The 16,264-nt window shown below is 41.2% G+C and overlaps 1 protein-coding gene across 4 annotated transcripts in view; it reads right to left on the bottom strand.

Moving 5' to 3' along the window:
• Nucleotides 1–16,264, bottom strand: part of SPOCK3 (SPARC (osteonectin), cwcv and kazal like domains proteoglycan 3) — a 432,576-nt gene that overhangs the window by 283,975 nt on the left and 132,337 nt on the right. For 2 of the 4 annotated variants that reach the window (XM_060153638.1, XM_060153640.1), the window contains exon 2: nucleotides 15,662–15,707. The exons of 1 other annotated variant lie outside the window; for it this stretch is intronic. In XM_060153638.1, the coding sequence (XP_060009621.1) occupies nucleotides 15,662–15,707 (46 nt within the window). Of the gene's footprint in view, nucleotides 1–15,661; nucleotides 15,708–15,811; nucleotides 15,821–16,264 lie in introns of all 4 variants that reach the window. One more of the 4 variants, XM_060153639.1, reaches the window with a different exon arrangement.

The following is a 16,264-nucleotide window of genomic DNA, read 5'->3' as shown; positions in this document are numbered from 1 at the left end:
GATAGATGATAGATAGATGGATAGATAGATGATTAGACAGATAGATGGATAATCTCCTAGAGTATGAGACAAGTCCCAACAGGACCCCGTTCCTTTGCAGAAGGAAATAAAGAGTCCCCAGTTAACAGGGAGGTGGATGGACTGAGGCCACTCGCTCTGCAGACCAGCCTCCTGCGGTGTATCTATCCTGCTGTCAGGCTGCTCTCTGGCCCTTCATGAAACCTGGTCTGTAGCTTCCTTAGCCCTGGTAACTAGTTCTCCGTTCTTTCCCGCCACAATGCCTGCTGGCAGACTCCTCCCAGTTTCCCGGCTCTTGAGCCAGACCTGCCGAGTTCATTCACATCTTCATCGCTGTGCCCAAGGCTAGAGGTCCTCTGTCTGAACGGGGACACAATGCCGGCTAAGTCCTGCCGACTCAGGTGCCTCCTGCCAGGAGCTCTGCAAACACTGCCTTTCGCTGCAACCTCACATCACTCGTGCAGGCAGCGCCCTGCAAACCCGTCTCTGCCACTCTACCCCTTACCAGCCAGGACCTGAACTGAAGTCTTCACCACAGCATAGACACAATCAGTAAAGATAAACATCCTAGGGCTTCCTTGGTGGCGCAGTGGTTGAGAATCTGCCTGCCGATGCAGGGGACACGGGCTCGAGCCCTGGTCTGGGAAGATCCCACATGCCACAGAGCAACTAGGCCCGTGAGCCACAACTACTGAGCCTGTGCATCTAGAGCCTGTGCTCCTCAACTAGAGAGGCTGCAATAGTGAGAGGCCCACACACCGTGATGAAGAGTGGCCCCCACTTGCCACAACTAGAGAAAGCCCTTGCACAGAAACAAGACCCAACACAGCCAAAAAATTAATCAATTAATTAATTATTTTAAAAAAAGATAAACATTCTATTTGGGCTTCGGCAACAAAACTCCCAACCATATAATCCTTTTTCTCATCCTCACATCTTAAATGTTTATGAAAGACGATTTAACGTTATCTTGCCAAAAAACTTATATTAGACTCCCCCTACTGATGTCGTTACCCACTGACAGAACGTGACCTTCCTAATAAGACACACACTTGCCTGACCTACCTGGGGCTGTGTCTGGTGTGCCTAGACGATATGTCAGTGTATTTCCCTGGACTTTGAATTCTGATGGTCTGGTCTCAGTTACCTTCACCTGCTTTTCTTCTCTAAGCTACGTGGGACACACCCAAGAGTCTGGGAGCTCCTGCTCCTTCAAGGCAAGGTCTTCTTGACCTTGTTTCTTTCCTTCTGTCCCTGGTACAGTCTTGTGCTGTGAGGCACAGTTCGACTGAAAATACCTTTCAGTTCTGCTGTAAACCAGGCACAGAAGAAAATACAAAAAATCACCTTAAAATAATTTTGCTGACAGTTATTTGGGATGATTTTGATTATCATTCAGTGGACTCTCGAAGAAGAGACGTGTGCTGTCCTCTGAAATGCAGAACTTCTTGAATGGAAGGGTCTACTCATATCCTTCTTTAAACCTTCTCTGCCAAATACTGTCCTTTATGATGAAAATCTACAACTCACGGTGAGCAAAGTTATAAAGTCACATATCGACACCATTCTATATTCTAATGAAAATCAATATGGCTTTCTAGATTTCTATGGTCTTACACTGAAAACATCAGGTGAGCAGAGGGACGGCTGCCCCGTTACCTGTTATGTCAACAACCAGAGCATTCTGGGAGACCCACATTGACGCAATATTTTGCGATTTTAGTCTCAGGGGTCACCTGGAATGTTTACTTCTCCCTGGATGAGTTTGGGTCTAGTTCTCTATTTTATTCTTACTGCCTGAAAGGGCTTGACCACGATGAAGTGGTAACACAGGTTGAAAACGTAGGTGATGTGATGTGTCTATGCAGGTTCATGAAGTGTAACAAATGTACTGTCTGGTGGGGACGCTGAGGGCGGGGAGACTGTGCCTGTGTGCGGGGGGCAGGGGGCTTGGGCTAAATCTCTGGACCTTCTGCTCAACGTTGCTGTGAACTTACAATTGCTCTGAAAAATAAGGTCTGTTTTTTAAAAATGTAATAAACCGTGCTTAAAAGAGTACCTTTCTGGTCAGGCCTTCTCCCCTTTTAAACAGTAACAGAAATAACTTCCCAGGCTTTACAGGTGAAACACTGATAAATCTTTTTAATACCATGACCACAATCAAGAAGATATGTTTTTTGATCAGATTATTTAAAATTTAAAAAAGAAAAGTAATTATTTTAAAGGGGGGGGGCATTGCACTGTTACTCTTTTAAAAAGACTATTATGCTGTAGAAAATTGTTTTAATAACTGAATCCAGGGTGTATACTCCTTTTTACTACTCCATAAATGGTACTGATTATTGATTTCATCTTATTAATTACAAATTGTAATGTATGCTGCTTAATATAGTAAGAAACACTGCTCTACCCAATAACATTACTCTAAACTTGTCAAGGAAGAAAAATTTTTCACAATATCTCTCAAAATAATTATTGTTCAAGGGTATGAAGCCCAAGAATTTCTGTGACCACTCTAGCTATTAAAAAATACTATAGAACGGACAAATACTTCATGTCAGGGCAAGAATACTGTTTTCAAATAAATAAAAGTAGTAAAAGTTTACTAATTTTTTTCAAAAGAAATATGAGAGAGAGAGAGAAGGAAAAATACTAAACATTATATTACTGTGTGTATAGGTTTTACATGTTTTTCATTCAGTTTCACAACTTTTTGAATTAGAATTTGTTCCTAATTTTTTTTTAATCAGAGGAAGACACCTGTAGAATGGCTGTGTCTGGCACGAAGTAAGTAGCCAGGATTCCTCAGCTGTGACTCTAACTCACGTCTCAGTGGCCCAAGCAAACATTCCCCACAACTGGCCATTTATCTCAGGACCTCAGGAGCGCCTGGGCAGAGTCACCAAGAAACATGCTGAGGAAAGAGGAAAATACAAAGTCTGGGGCGAAGGAGCAAAATTAGCGATCTATAAAAAATTTATATTAAATAATTTGTGAAATGTCAGAACTAGAAGAAACCGTGACAATGACATTCCAGGGTCTCTGTGAAGAGCAGCCGAGGATTCTCATCTAAAATATTCATTATGGGGCTTCCCTGGTGGCGCAGTGGTTAAGAATCCGCCTACCAATGCAGGGGACACGGGTTCGAGCCCTGGTCCGGGAAGAGCCCACATGCCACGGAGCAACTAAGCCCATGCGCCACAGCTACTGAGCCTGCGCTCTACAGCCCACGAGCCATAACTACTGAGCCCACGTGCCACAACTATTGAGGCTGTGAGCCACAACTACTGATCCTGCGCTCTAGAGCCTGCGAGCAACAACTACTGAGCCCGTGTGCCACAACTACTGAGCCTGAACTCTAGATCCTGCAAGCCACAACTACTGAGCCTGTGCTCTAGAGCCCACAAGCCACAACTACTGAGCCCAGGTGCCACAACTACCGAAGCCCACGCACCTAGAGTCCATGCTCCACAACAAGAGAAGGCACCACGATGAGAAGGCTGCTCACCACAAGGAAGAGTATCCCCTCCTCGCTGCAACTAGAGAACGCCCGTGTGCAGCAACAAAGACCCAACACAGCCAAAAATAAATTTATTAAAAAAATAATAAGATATTCATTAATTTAAAAAGTGATTCATTAAACAAAAACTCCTAAAAAGAGTATCATATTGGTTAGTTTCTAATATTCCAATAATTTTCATGCAGAAGCATGAATTTATTCACTCTTGATCATGAATATAGGACCCCAAATTGGACATAAGGAAAAAAAATGTTTGTTTAACTTAAGAAGCTGCCTTCACATAGTAAATGCTTGCTTGGCACATCTGAGGAGAAAGTCTGAGTCCAGGCTGGACCCCAGGCTCCCTGAGATGCAGGCATTCTTCAGCTGTTTTAGTGACAGGATACAGGCACCTCTGAGTTTCAGGGCCAACACTTCAATAACCTAAGAACACATGTACTTTTTGTTTTCATTTCGGCCATGCCACACGACATGTGAGATCTGAGTTCCCCGATTGACCAGGAATCGAACCCAGGCGCCTGGCAGTGAAAGCGCGGAATCCTAACCACTGGACCGCCAGGGAATTACCAGGAATTCCCAACACATGTACTTCTTTCCTCCAGTGCTTGTAAAGGAAGTGAGGTGAGAATCGTGGTCAAGAGACTTCAAGGAAAAGTACTTCTAAGAAAGTATTCCACAAAGGCTTTCCTATGTCATTAAAACATTTTCTTGCCTTACAGATATGCTGTAATTGTTCCCAAGAAATGGAAATACACCCACTGCAAAAATCCTTGCACTTGTTGGATAATAATTACATAAGTGAGTTTAAAAATCTGTATTCCTCTATTCTAAAATTAGAACACAAGTTACAAACACCTCCTTTCCTTGGTAGTGGAGCAATTCTAAACAGGGTACCACGTACACTGGATGATTGCTAGCTATCGCTGTGTCATCCTGATAGGGACAGAGTAAAGGGACAAAGGAGGTGATTAAATAGTTAAGCCCACTAGGGGATCTTAAGTAGAGAAAAAAGTATGGGAGACCCTGTGAGTTAATGATCACTCAAGAAAGCAGGCTCGCTTAACAACAAAACCAAGCAAGAGAAGCATGAGACATGCGCCCAGACAATAAAACCATGGTGGAGGGCTTCCCTGGTGGCGCAGTGGTTGAGAGTCCACCTGCCGATGCAGGGGACACGGGTTTGTGCCCTGGTCTGGGAAGATCCCACATTCCGCGGTGCGGCTGGGCCCGTGAGCCATGGTCACTGAGCCTGCACGTCCGGAGCCTGTGCTCCGCAACGGGAGAGGCCACAACAGTGAGAGGCCCGCGTACCGCAAAAAAAAAAAAAAAACCATGGTGGACTGAAACCCACACCCTGCCCAGTGAGCTCAGTAAGTTCATATTTCCTAGGACACGCTCCTCTGTGCACCTTAAAAACAAAAAGATAAGGAAAAGGTGACATTATACTGAAACCTGCGATGATTTACCATTTTTTAGCATATGTTTCCACCCCTCTCCTAAGTTAAATAGTGCCGTAACAATCCCGGCCTGACCACGTAGGGACAAGAAAACTCCCCCACCTTGTGTGAAGGAGCTGATGATGGAAGCTTGATGTCTACTCAAGGATGAGGAAGCAGGTGGTCCTCTCTCCCTCCCCACTTTTCCTTTGGTGATAAATACGGAGCCCACTAAATTCTAGGGGCAGCGCTGGATTGCTCGCCGGCATTTCTCACAAGCGTCCTACACTAATAAATCACTTCTTGCCTACCACTTTGCCTCTGGCTGAATTCGTTCTGCGCCCAGACATAAAGAACCTAAGCTCCTCGGACCCCCGCTCCAACCCCTGCCCACACATCCTGCGGTTTCGATCCCTACCATGTCTCTTCATAAAAAATACATCTGAGTTGAGAAACAGAACACATGCATACAAGGCTAGAAAGAGGAAAGGACTCAAACCCACTAACAAGAGACTTCAGACCCAGCTATGCCTACTAGCTGTGTTACCTTTACCGACTTCTCTCAACTTGTTTCCTTTGTAAAGAATGTTATCTACTTTTTAAGGCTGACACATAGGCAGTGCTTGTTCACTGGAAACTATGCTTCTGTCTTTGGGGGTTTCCCGATTCCCACAATCCATTCTCAAACTCCTTCGCACTTGCTTCTGGCACCAGCTCTGAAAAGGCGAAGAGGTTATTTAAAATTCCCTGACATTTTTGATTGCCTTCAAAAGAACAGCTGTTTTGACCATAAACTTCTCAGTACTGCAAAACAGAATGAGGAGATGAAAGGAATTATTTTCGTGTCACTACTCGTACCCTGTGATTCTCAACTGTAACTGCATAAAATAATAAATTGTAGAACTTAAAGCAGAAATATATACGTATCCATCAGGAGGGATATTGTTTTCAAGAAAACAAAATAACAAATATTGGTGAAGATGTGGAGAAATTGGAACTCTTCCGCATTGCTGGTGGGAATGTAAAATGATACAGCTGCTCTGGAGAATAGTATGATGGTTCCTCAAATAATTATCCATGGAATTACTACAAGATCCAGCAGTTCCAATTCTGGGTATATACTCAAAGGAATTGAAAGCAGACATTCAAACAGATATTTGTATTCTAATGTTCATAGCTGCATTTTCACAATAACCAAAGTGGGGAAGCAACCCAAGTGTCCATGAATGGATCAATGGATGAACAAAATGTGGCACATACATAATACAATAGAACATTATTCAGCCTCAAAAAAGAAAGGAGTTCTGACACGTGCTACAGCGTGGGTGAACCTTGAGGACATGATGCTAAGTGAAATGTCAGTCACAAAAGGACAGACCCTGCATGATTCCGCTTACACGAGGGCCTTAGAGGAGTCAAATAATGGAGATAGAAAGTAGATGGTGGGGACCAAGGGCTGGGGGGGTGGGATGGGGAGTGAATGTGTAATGGGGTCAAAGTTTCAGTTTGGGAAGATGAAAACATTCTGGAGATGGATGGTGGTGATGATTACACAACTGTGTGAATGTATTTAGTAACAGTGAGCTATACACTTAAAATGTGTAAAACAGTAGATTTTATGTTATGTAAATTTTGTCACAATTTTTAAAATTAAAACACACACACAAACACACAGGAAGTGCCCCAAATCTGTCCCAGATAAATTAAATCAAACATTCAGGGATCGAGCCCAGGCAGCTGCATTTTAACTGGGTGCTTAGTAATTCTCATGTGAGGCAGGACGGAAAATCACTCCTTTATCCAGGGGAGGATTCCTACTTAAGTATCATTTCCCGTATATCTTTAATGTTTCTCAACCTTCACAATACTTATTACTAGGTTAGATTAACAAGGTTTGAGATAAAGATATTATTTCTTATGTATCAGAATAGAATACCTTTGAAGTGAATTTGATCAATCCCTCGCTCTAAAAATCTGATTCACAATTTACTAACACATAAGCTCACTGAAAAGAAATAAATATAATTCCCTTCTTTCCACCTATGCATGCTACTGTGATACGAACCAAATGAAGTACCATTAATCTTGATTGTATCTTATAAATTAAAAACACAGACCAGGTCTTTATTATTCTGTGCAGGAAAAAAGGCACTGACATAGAATGAAACAATCTAAGATTCCTGATTCCTATATTTTAGAGATTTTGGTATAAAACAAAATAAATACTCTTCTTGTATAAAGAAATCAAAATTGGATGGGGAGAGGAAATACTTTTCTCACTTAAAAGTCCTGTGTAGTTGTACACTCTGACATAGGGTAAATGAAGACGCCCTGTTGGTTTCTATGTTGAACACAGGTTGTTTTTGCAGGTTTTCCAGAGGGTTCCATAAGCCAGGGTTGCCAACATGTGTGATACAACTAACATATGATGTAAGAGGCATGGTCATTAGCCCTTGAAAACCCTAACAAGTACTCTGTCCAAAGTGATAAAAAAATCTGAAATCAATTCTTGTGTGCTGATCAAATAAAGATTCAGATCAAATAACGGTTCAGAATTTACATTTTTAAATGAAAGCATTTTTAAATGGAACATTTTTAAATGGAAGCATTTAAAAATATTGTAATCTGGGCTTCCCTGGTGGCACAGTGGTTGAGAGTCCTCCTGCCGATGCAGGGGACGCGGGTTCGTGCCCCGGTCCGGGAGGATCCCGCATGCCGCGGAGCGGCTGGGCCCGTGAGCCATGGCCGCTGAGGCTGCAAGTCCGGAGCCTGTGCTCCACAGCGGGAGAGGCCACAGCAGTGAGAGGCCCGCGCACAGCCAAAAAAAAAAAAAAAAAATTGTAATCATATAAACATCTTTGCATATTGTCCCCACTGAATTTCAGTTCTGGGAACACCAATTTTTCTGCTAGAAAAGTGCCCAAATACCCCAGCCCATGAACTAAATAGCATCGGGGACCAGTAAGCCTCTGCTGGGAAGCAGGGCAGCCAGGCCTGTGGTCCACACCACCAACCAACACCTTCTCAGAACATGAAAACATTATCCTCGTGGAACAAGTGAAAAGTTAAAGGCATCTGGAGGAAAGACAATTCCTACATGTGTCACCACATACATGCACCTTCAAGAATATGGGGGTACATTTTAAGAAGGGAAAGATGAGTTTGGGGGGTGTATTTTCCCAAACACAAGTCTTCTTCAATTTCAGAAATAATTACAGTCACAATACTCAACAGCTCTGTTCACTGAGGGGGAAAAAAACTCCAGATGAAGCCTCCACAGCTTTCCCTTTGCAGCCAGAGGCAGGTTGCAGAGGATGCCTCAAGCTGTGACTGTGGGATTATGTGAGATGCTTTGCAAATGAGTAGGAGAAATTAGGGGAATCGGGTAAGTTCTGAGACCTGCTCCTGGAAAGACAGAAGCAGTGGGTAAGTGTACAACTAAGTCTTCTTCTCAGCCCTCCACTCCCGGGCAAGGATGGCTCATGCAGACACAGAGCTAGCTGCCCGTGCTTATCTCTCGCAGCTAGATTTTGAGCGGCTGGCGTTTAGGAATGGTGTCCTAGCACATCACCTCTTCAGGAACGTTTGTTTAATTTAAATACAACTTAACCAGCCAGTAGGAGTCAAGCTACCCTTCCCAGAGAGGGCCAGGCTCAGAAACAGAGCACAGTGCGAAACTGCGGTGACACACAGATGCTGACGGAAGCACAGCTACGCTCCTGCCCTAATTCCATATCCCTGGAAATCTGCACCAGCAGGGGAAACAAATCAGTAACAGAGAACTGATCTGCCTGAGATCTCTGGATCTATTAAATTCAGCTTCTTTACGTAATTCACCACACGGTAAGGACCAAGGGGAGGACTCTCAGCTGGATTGGAAGGTAAAACTGGGGAAATACAGAAAACACATTTTTAGCCTGAATCTCTTTCATCTCGGAGCTCGGTAGATATCAAATGCTGGAGAAAAAAACTTTTGGATAAAAGGTGATCCTTAGATACACAGCACTTTGGGACAAGTATATTCTCTAAACGACTCTCAAGAACGAAGGCTAAAAATTTCAGCAACTTAGCTATTACCCAAATTAACCCCCAACCAAAAACAAGGCAGGAAGAATGTAGTGAAAAGGAAACAAGTGACTATGTTTTAAATCTACAGCATATTTATCTGAAGCATTTATTAAATTATTTAAAATCCTTATCATGCTGCCCCTCTAAGGTTCATTCCTGAACTACCCCTTCAGTTTCTCATGGCAAACACAGAATTTTTATGCCATGTTCAAGAAGGTGCACGTCCTCGTTAGAACTATTTTTCAGGCAATTTATGTTGTGTCAACTAATGAACAGAAGTAATGGCACAGAAAATTCTAGGTAGAGCAATCAAAAGCAATTTATTTATGGCATCAGTATACTTTCTTTTACTTCAAAGCAAGTTCACCATCACCAAAATAGATTTACTTTAATTCATTTAAAACCGTTATACTTTTTCCAAAACTCTTACTATTTTAGTGGTTTAAAATAAGCGGGAATGTTCTAATTAATTAAAAAAAGAAACTCACAAGAAATGGAAAATGTCACAGCAAAACCAGAAGGTAAATAAGCTATATGTGAACAATCAGTTGATTTTTACCTAGAGGCAAGTTTGCCTGTGCCAACATGTGTGTTTGCTGAGTGTGTAACTATGTAACCATGTTGTGTATGTATGTGTGGGTACATCTATGGATATACATAAAGAGGAGCTTTACGCTCAGAAATTATGCCATTAATTTTATGAAATATTAAGTAACATTTAAATTAGTGGTATTTTTGCATATTTTGTGGAACATAATAGAAATGGAAGTAAATTATACTTTTAAATGAGTATGATAAAAATTATACAAACATTATCAGAAAAATGTTCTATGCTAACGTAAATTTTTCTTTGCTCCTTTTAGAAATATGCAAGACCCCCAGTAAAGATACTAGGGAAAATCAATTTATATTGATATGATATTGATGTCCATAAGCCAATGAAAAATGTGATATATTAAAACTTAAAACACTCATAAAAAGTATTCTGAATTATGTTCAACAGCTCAATCATTTTGAAAATGATCCTTAATGGAAAGTTCCTTCATCAGAAAGAACAAGAAGCATTTGAAGTTAACATATGTCAAGTGTCTATTCTATCCCAATGAGATGACACTATCTATCTTATTCAAAGCCAGATGAGAACAGGATGGTTTTTCTCACTCCTCACTATAGTCTACAAATGGGTTGGTCAATTTGACTCAACACAAAAAAACAAAATAGAAAAAAATACATGTAGTTCAAACTAATTTTCCCCTTCTTTCTTATTTTTTGAATACAAAACTTTCCCATGTATATTTATCAACTATATGTTCAATCAATCAAAACCTGATAGTGTACAAAATATCATTTTAAACACAGAAACAAAGCTAACAACAATATTTCGAAGTTCAGTCAAGTAAATACTTTTTTTTTTTTTTTTTTGGTGGTGGTACATGGGCCTCTCACTGCTGCGGCCTCTCCTGTTGCGGAGCACAGGCTCTGGACGCGCAGCCCCAGTGGCCATGGCCCACAGGCCCAGCCACCCCGCGGCATGCGGGATCCCCCCAGGCCGGGGCACGGACCCGCGTCCCCTGCATCGGCAGGCGGACCCTCAACCACTGCGCCACCAGGGAAGCCCTAAATACTTATTCTTAAAGCACAACCTTCAAAATTCCATTTGAATGCCATTATTTCATCTTAGTGCTACCATACGAGTGACAGTACCTCCTAGCAATCGGGAAACGGGGTGCAGGGGTCACACTGCCTGGACCCAAGGCCAGGCTCTGCCACTTTGTAGGAATATGACCTTGGCAGGACCTTCAACGCCTCAGGCCTCACCTTCCCCATCCACCCAGCAGGGTGACTGTGAAGATTAATGAACTAATGTAACTCATATACTGAATACTTAGAACAGTAACTGCATATAGGACACTTTACAAACATTAGCTATCATCATGCCTGAGCTACTCTCTGCTTGATAAATATGGTATTTGACAAGTTGTTAGGTCAAAAACTTCTTCAAATAGTAAAGTACATCAGTCTTACCAGTACCTCAGGATTTGGAAGCCTCTCTATAACGATCTCTTTTTCTTTTTAAACAAGAGATAAATTGCAGTGCAACACATATTCACACACACAAATGAGAAAAACAAAGCATCTTATTTGTAATTGGCTACACCAAGTACGGCAAATTTAAGTGTTAACATCCGTTTCATAGATAACTGCAATTTTTCAAGGTTTATGATTCCACAACAAAAATTCATTTCCTAAGAAAGCATGCACATATTATCTCAGTCTGCACTTCATTGCAGGCATACCTCAGAGATTGTGGGTTCAGTTCCAGACAACCACAATAAAGCAAATATTGCAATAAAGTGAGTCACATGTATTTTTTAATATAAAATTAAAAAGAAAAATATAAAATATATTTAATATATAAGATATTTAAAATACATAAAAGTTATGTTTACACTATACTGTAGTCTATTAATTGTGCATTATGCCTAAAAAAAACCAATGCACGCACCCTAATTAAAATACATTTTTGGGTTTCCCTGGTGGCGCAGTGGTTGAGAGTCTGCCTGCCGATGCAGGGGACACGGGTTCATGCCCCGGTCTGGGAAGATCCCACATGCCACGGAGCGGCTGGGCCCGTGAGCCATGGCCGCTGAGCCTGCGCGTCCGGAGCCTGTGCTCCGCAACGGGAGAGGCCACAACAGTGAGAGGCCCGCGAACCGCAAAAAAAATAAAAAATAAAAAATAAAAACTTTTTTGCTACAAAATGCTAACCATCCTATGAGTCTTCAGTGAGTTATGACCTTCTTGCTGGCGGAGGGTCTTGCCTGGATGCTGGTGGCTCCTGACTGATCAGGGTGACAGTTGCAGAAGGCGGGGTGACTGCGGCAGTTTTTAAAAATAAGACAACAAGGAAGTTTGCCGAATCAATTGACTCTTCCCTTCACGAATGACTTCTCAGTAGCATGAATGCTGTTTGATAGCATTTTACCCACAGGAGAACTTCATTCAAAATTGGAGGCAGTCTTCTCAAACACTGCTGCTGCTGCGTTATCAACGAAGTTTATGTCACATTCTAATCTTTCGCTGTCATTTCAGCAGTCTTCACAGCAGCTTCAGCAGGAGTAGATTCCATCTCAAGAAACCACTTTCTTTGCTCTCCCATAAGAAGCGGTTCCTCATCCATTCAAGTTTGATCCTGAGATTGTAGCAATTCAGGCACATCCTCAGGCTCCACTCCTAACTCTAGTTCTCCTGCTGTTTCCACCACATCTGCAGTTCCTGCCTCGACTGAAATCTTGAACCCCTCCAAGTCATCCATGAGGGTCAGAATCAATTCTTCCAAACTCCTGTTAAGGTTGGTATCTTAAGCTCTTCCCATGAATCATAATGTTCCTCTTTGATCCATGGGCTGCAGAACAGATGCTGTGTCAGCACAGCAGATATGAAAACGACATTAATCTCACTGTCCATCTCCATCAGAGCTTTGGGTGACCAGATGCCTTGTCAACGAGCAGTAACATTTTGAAAGGATTCTTTTTTTTTTTTGAGCAGTAGGTCTCAACAGTGGGCTTATAATATTCAGTAAAGCATACTGTAAACAGATGTGTTGTCATTCAGGCATTGTTGTCCCATTTATACAGCACAGGCAGAGTATATTTAGCATAATTCTTAATTATGGGATTTCCAGAACGGTAAATGAGCATTGGCTTCAACTTAAACTCACCAGCTGCATTAGCCCCTAACAAGAGGCTCGGCCTGTCCGTTGAAGCTTTGAAGCCAGGCATTGACTTCTCCTCTCCAGCTATGAAAGTCCTAGACGGCATCTTCTTATAACAGATGGCTGTTTCGTCTACACTGAAAATCTGTTGTTTAGTGTGGCCAACTTCATTAATTATCTTAGCTAGATCTTCTGGATAACTTGCTAAAGCTTCTACATCACCCCCTCGCTGCTTCACTTTTATGTTATGGAGACTGACAGCTTCTCTCCTTCAACATCATGAACCAACCTCTGCTAGCTTGAAACTCTTCTTCTGCAGCTGCCTTACCTCCTTCAGCCTTTACAGAACTGAAGAGAGTGGGGCCTGGCTCTGGATGAGGCTTCGGTTTAGGAAATGCTGTGGCTGGTTTGATCTTCTATTCAGCCACTAGAATTTTCTCCATGTCAGCAAGAAGGCTGTTTGGCTTTCTTAGCATCCACGTGTTCACTGGAGCAGTGCTTTTAATTTCCTTCAAGAACTTTTCCTTTGCTTTCAGAACTTGGCTCACTGTTTTTGGCCTATCTCGGCTTGCTTTTTTTTTAAATCTCTGTTGAACTATAGTTTATTCACAATGTTGTGTTAGTTCCAGGTGTACAGAAAAGTGATTCAGCCATATATGTATGGCTGAATATATATATATGTGCATATATATTTTATATATATAGATTCTTTTCCAGATTCTTTTCCATTATAGGTTATCACAAGACACTGAGTATGGCTCCCTGTGCTATACAGTAGGTTCTTGTTGGTTATCTGTGTATATGTTAATCCCAAACTCCGAATTTATCCCTCCCCCCACCCTTTCCCCTTTGGTAACCATAAGTTCATTTTCTAAGTCTGTGAGTCTATATCTGTTTTGTAAATAAGTTCATTTGTATCTTTTTTGTAGATTCCACATATAAGTGATATCATATGATCTACTTGTCTTTCTCTGTCTGACTTACTTCACTTAGTATGATAATCTCTAGGTCCATCCATGTTGCTGTAAATGGCATTATTTCATTCTTTTTTATGGCTGAGTAATATTCCCTTGTATACGTGCACCACATCTTCTTTAACCATTCTTCTGTCAATGGGCATTTACGTTGCTTCCATGTCTTGGCTATCGCAAATAGTGCTGCAATGAACACTGGGGTGCAAGTGTCTTTTTGGATTATGGTTTTCTCAGGATGTATGCCCAGGAGTGGGATTGCTGGGTCATATGGTAGCCCTAATTTTAGATTTTTAAGGACCCTCCATACCGTTCTCCATAGTGGTTGCACCAATTTACATTCCCACCAATGACATACCTTCCTCACTGGGCTTCATCATTTCTAGCTTTTGATTTAAACTGAGAGACCTGTGACTCTTCTTTTCACTTGAACACTTAGAGGCCAGTGTAGGTTATTAATTAGCCTAATTTCAGTATTGCTGTGTCTCAGGGAATACGGAGGCCCGAGGAGAGGGAGAGAGACGGAGAGAAGGTTCGTCGGTAGAGCAGTCAAAACACACAACATTTATTACATTTACTGTCTTCTTTGGGTGGAGTTCGTGATGCCTCAAAACAATTACAATAGTAACACCAAAGATCCCTGATCACAGATCACCATAATAAATACAACAATAATGAAAAAGTTTGAAATAAGGTGAGAATGACCAAAATGTGACACAAGACAGGAAGTGAGCAAATGTTGTTGGAAAACGGGCACCAATAGACTTGTTGAATACAGGGTTGCCACAAGCCTTCAATCTGTAAACACAATATCTGCAAAGTGTAATGATGTGAAGCATATTTGCCTGTCTTTTTTCATTGCCTGTCTTTTAGTGCCTTTCACTTGACTTACAGTAACCAAATCAAAATCATTTTTATGTAAATCCCACAAATTAACACACTGGATAATGACAGTGAAATCACGAAGTAAGGAACAAAGAAAGTAATGTTACAGGAGGGGCAGGATGTGAATTGCTGTTTCCGACTGAAGGTTAATTTCTACGTTGACCACAATCCTTTGTCCATCCCAGCTGGTCCCTACTCAGAGGCTGCCTGAGGTAGCATTCATCCCAAATATTAGGAAACACAGCACAATACTGTAAAGCTTCCCCTAACGGCATAGTATGGCTCATTTAAAAAAACAACTTCTACTTTTAAATAATACTGCTTCATGGATACCATGTTATGTAAGGTTACTACAGACGATGTAAAGTAGAAATTTCAAACTTTAAAAGAAAGAGTCTGGTTCTAATAGTGTACAGTTTGGTAAACTAATCTGTTTACTAACATAATTATGACTGCATTGAGATCGGGCATATCCTGCACCCAGGGAAGGGCTTCCTCTCCCGTCTGTGTGTCCTGCCCTCCGTCTCAAGGGGGCCAACCAAGACTACGAACTGCGGGTACAGTTTTTCAATGCAAGAGTTTTCCTTTCGGGGGTCTTACTAAGACACCAGCTGAGTCTAATTACCAGACTGCTCCATTTTAAAGGAAAGCTTTTATTTACTGAAAATGAGACAGCAAAGCCATTTGTTTTGAAATTTTGCAAAAATAAATCTCTTTCCTAGTGAAAGTACTTGAATATATCTGAGAACTGGATGAAGTGACTTGTATCAACTAATAAGAATGGACACAGTAAAGTTCAGAAGCCTAAATCAGACAAATCAGATATGATTCTAAAAATGAGAGACACCTTGACAAATCACAATACCTAAGTAACTTATCTCTAACTATGATATTCTGAAGTGAAAGTAATTATGGCATGAATTTTTTCCATTCATCTAAGCTCTCCTATTTAGTATTTTAAAATCTAACCAGGCAATAAATATCATGTTTGAAGTTCAGTGATTGTAAACATGTAAAAACATTTATTGTAAAGTAATGACATTCTTACCCCCATCGAAGGCCTTTCCTGGACTCCAAGTGCGGAAATAATCATCCTAAGGAGAAAAATAATGTGAATTGAGTGTCTATGAGTAATTAAAATGTAAAGATTCATATAAAATCAAAAATAAAATGTGAAATACAGAAGCTGAATACAAACCTCTACTTCCTGCAATGGCAAGCAGTAAATTACAAAAAAAATAAACAAAAAGAAAAAAAAAGAACAAGAGAAAAACAATAGTTATCAAATGAGAATACATTGTTAACACGTTATAGAAATATCTTTCAGTAAATGTGTTCATTTTCACGGCAAGTCAACATTTACTATACTGTAAGAATTTAACTGTTTTGGTTGCCACGTCACCTGAATATTATAATGCGATACTTTCAACGCGCAGTATAACACACAATTACGTGAAGCTGATAAGCTTATAAAAGCATCCACCAGTTTCCAATTACACAACTGCATTTTGCACTAGTACATGAGTAAATGGAGGGGGGAAGGGGGGATAAATTGAATGACTGGGATTGACATGTACACACCACTATGTATAAAATAGATGACGAATAAGGACCTCTGTATAGCTCAGGGGACTCTAATCAATGCTCTGTA

Source organism: Lagenorhynchus albirostris, chromosome 7 (assembly GCF_949774975.1).
Source record: "Lagenorhynchus albirostris chromosome 7, mLagAlb1.1, whole genome shotgun sequence".
NCBI classification, from domain to species: domain Eukaryota; kingdom Metazoa; phylum Chordata; class Mammalia; order Artiodactyla; family Delphinidae; genus Lagenorhynchus; species Lagenorhynchus albirostris.
Note: the sequence above shows the minus strand (reverse complement) of the source record. Positions and strands in the feature narration are given on the sequence as shown.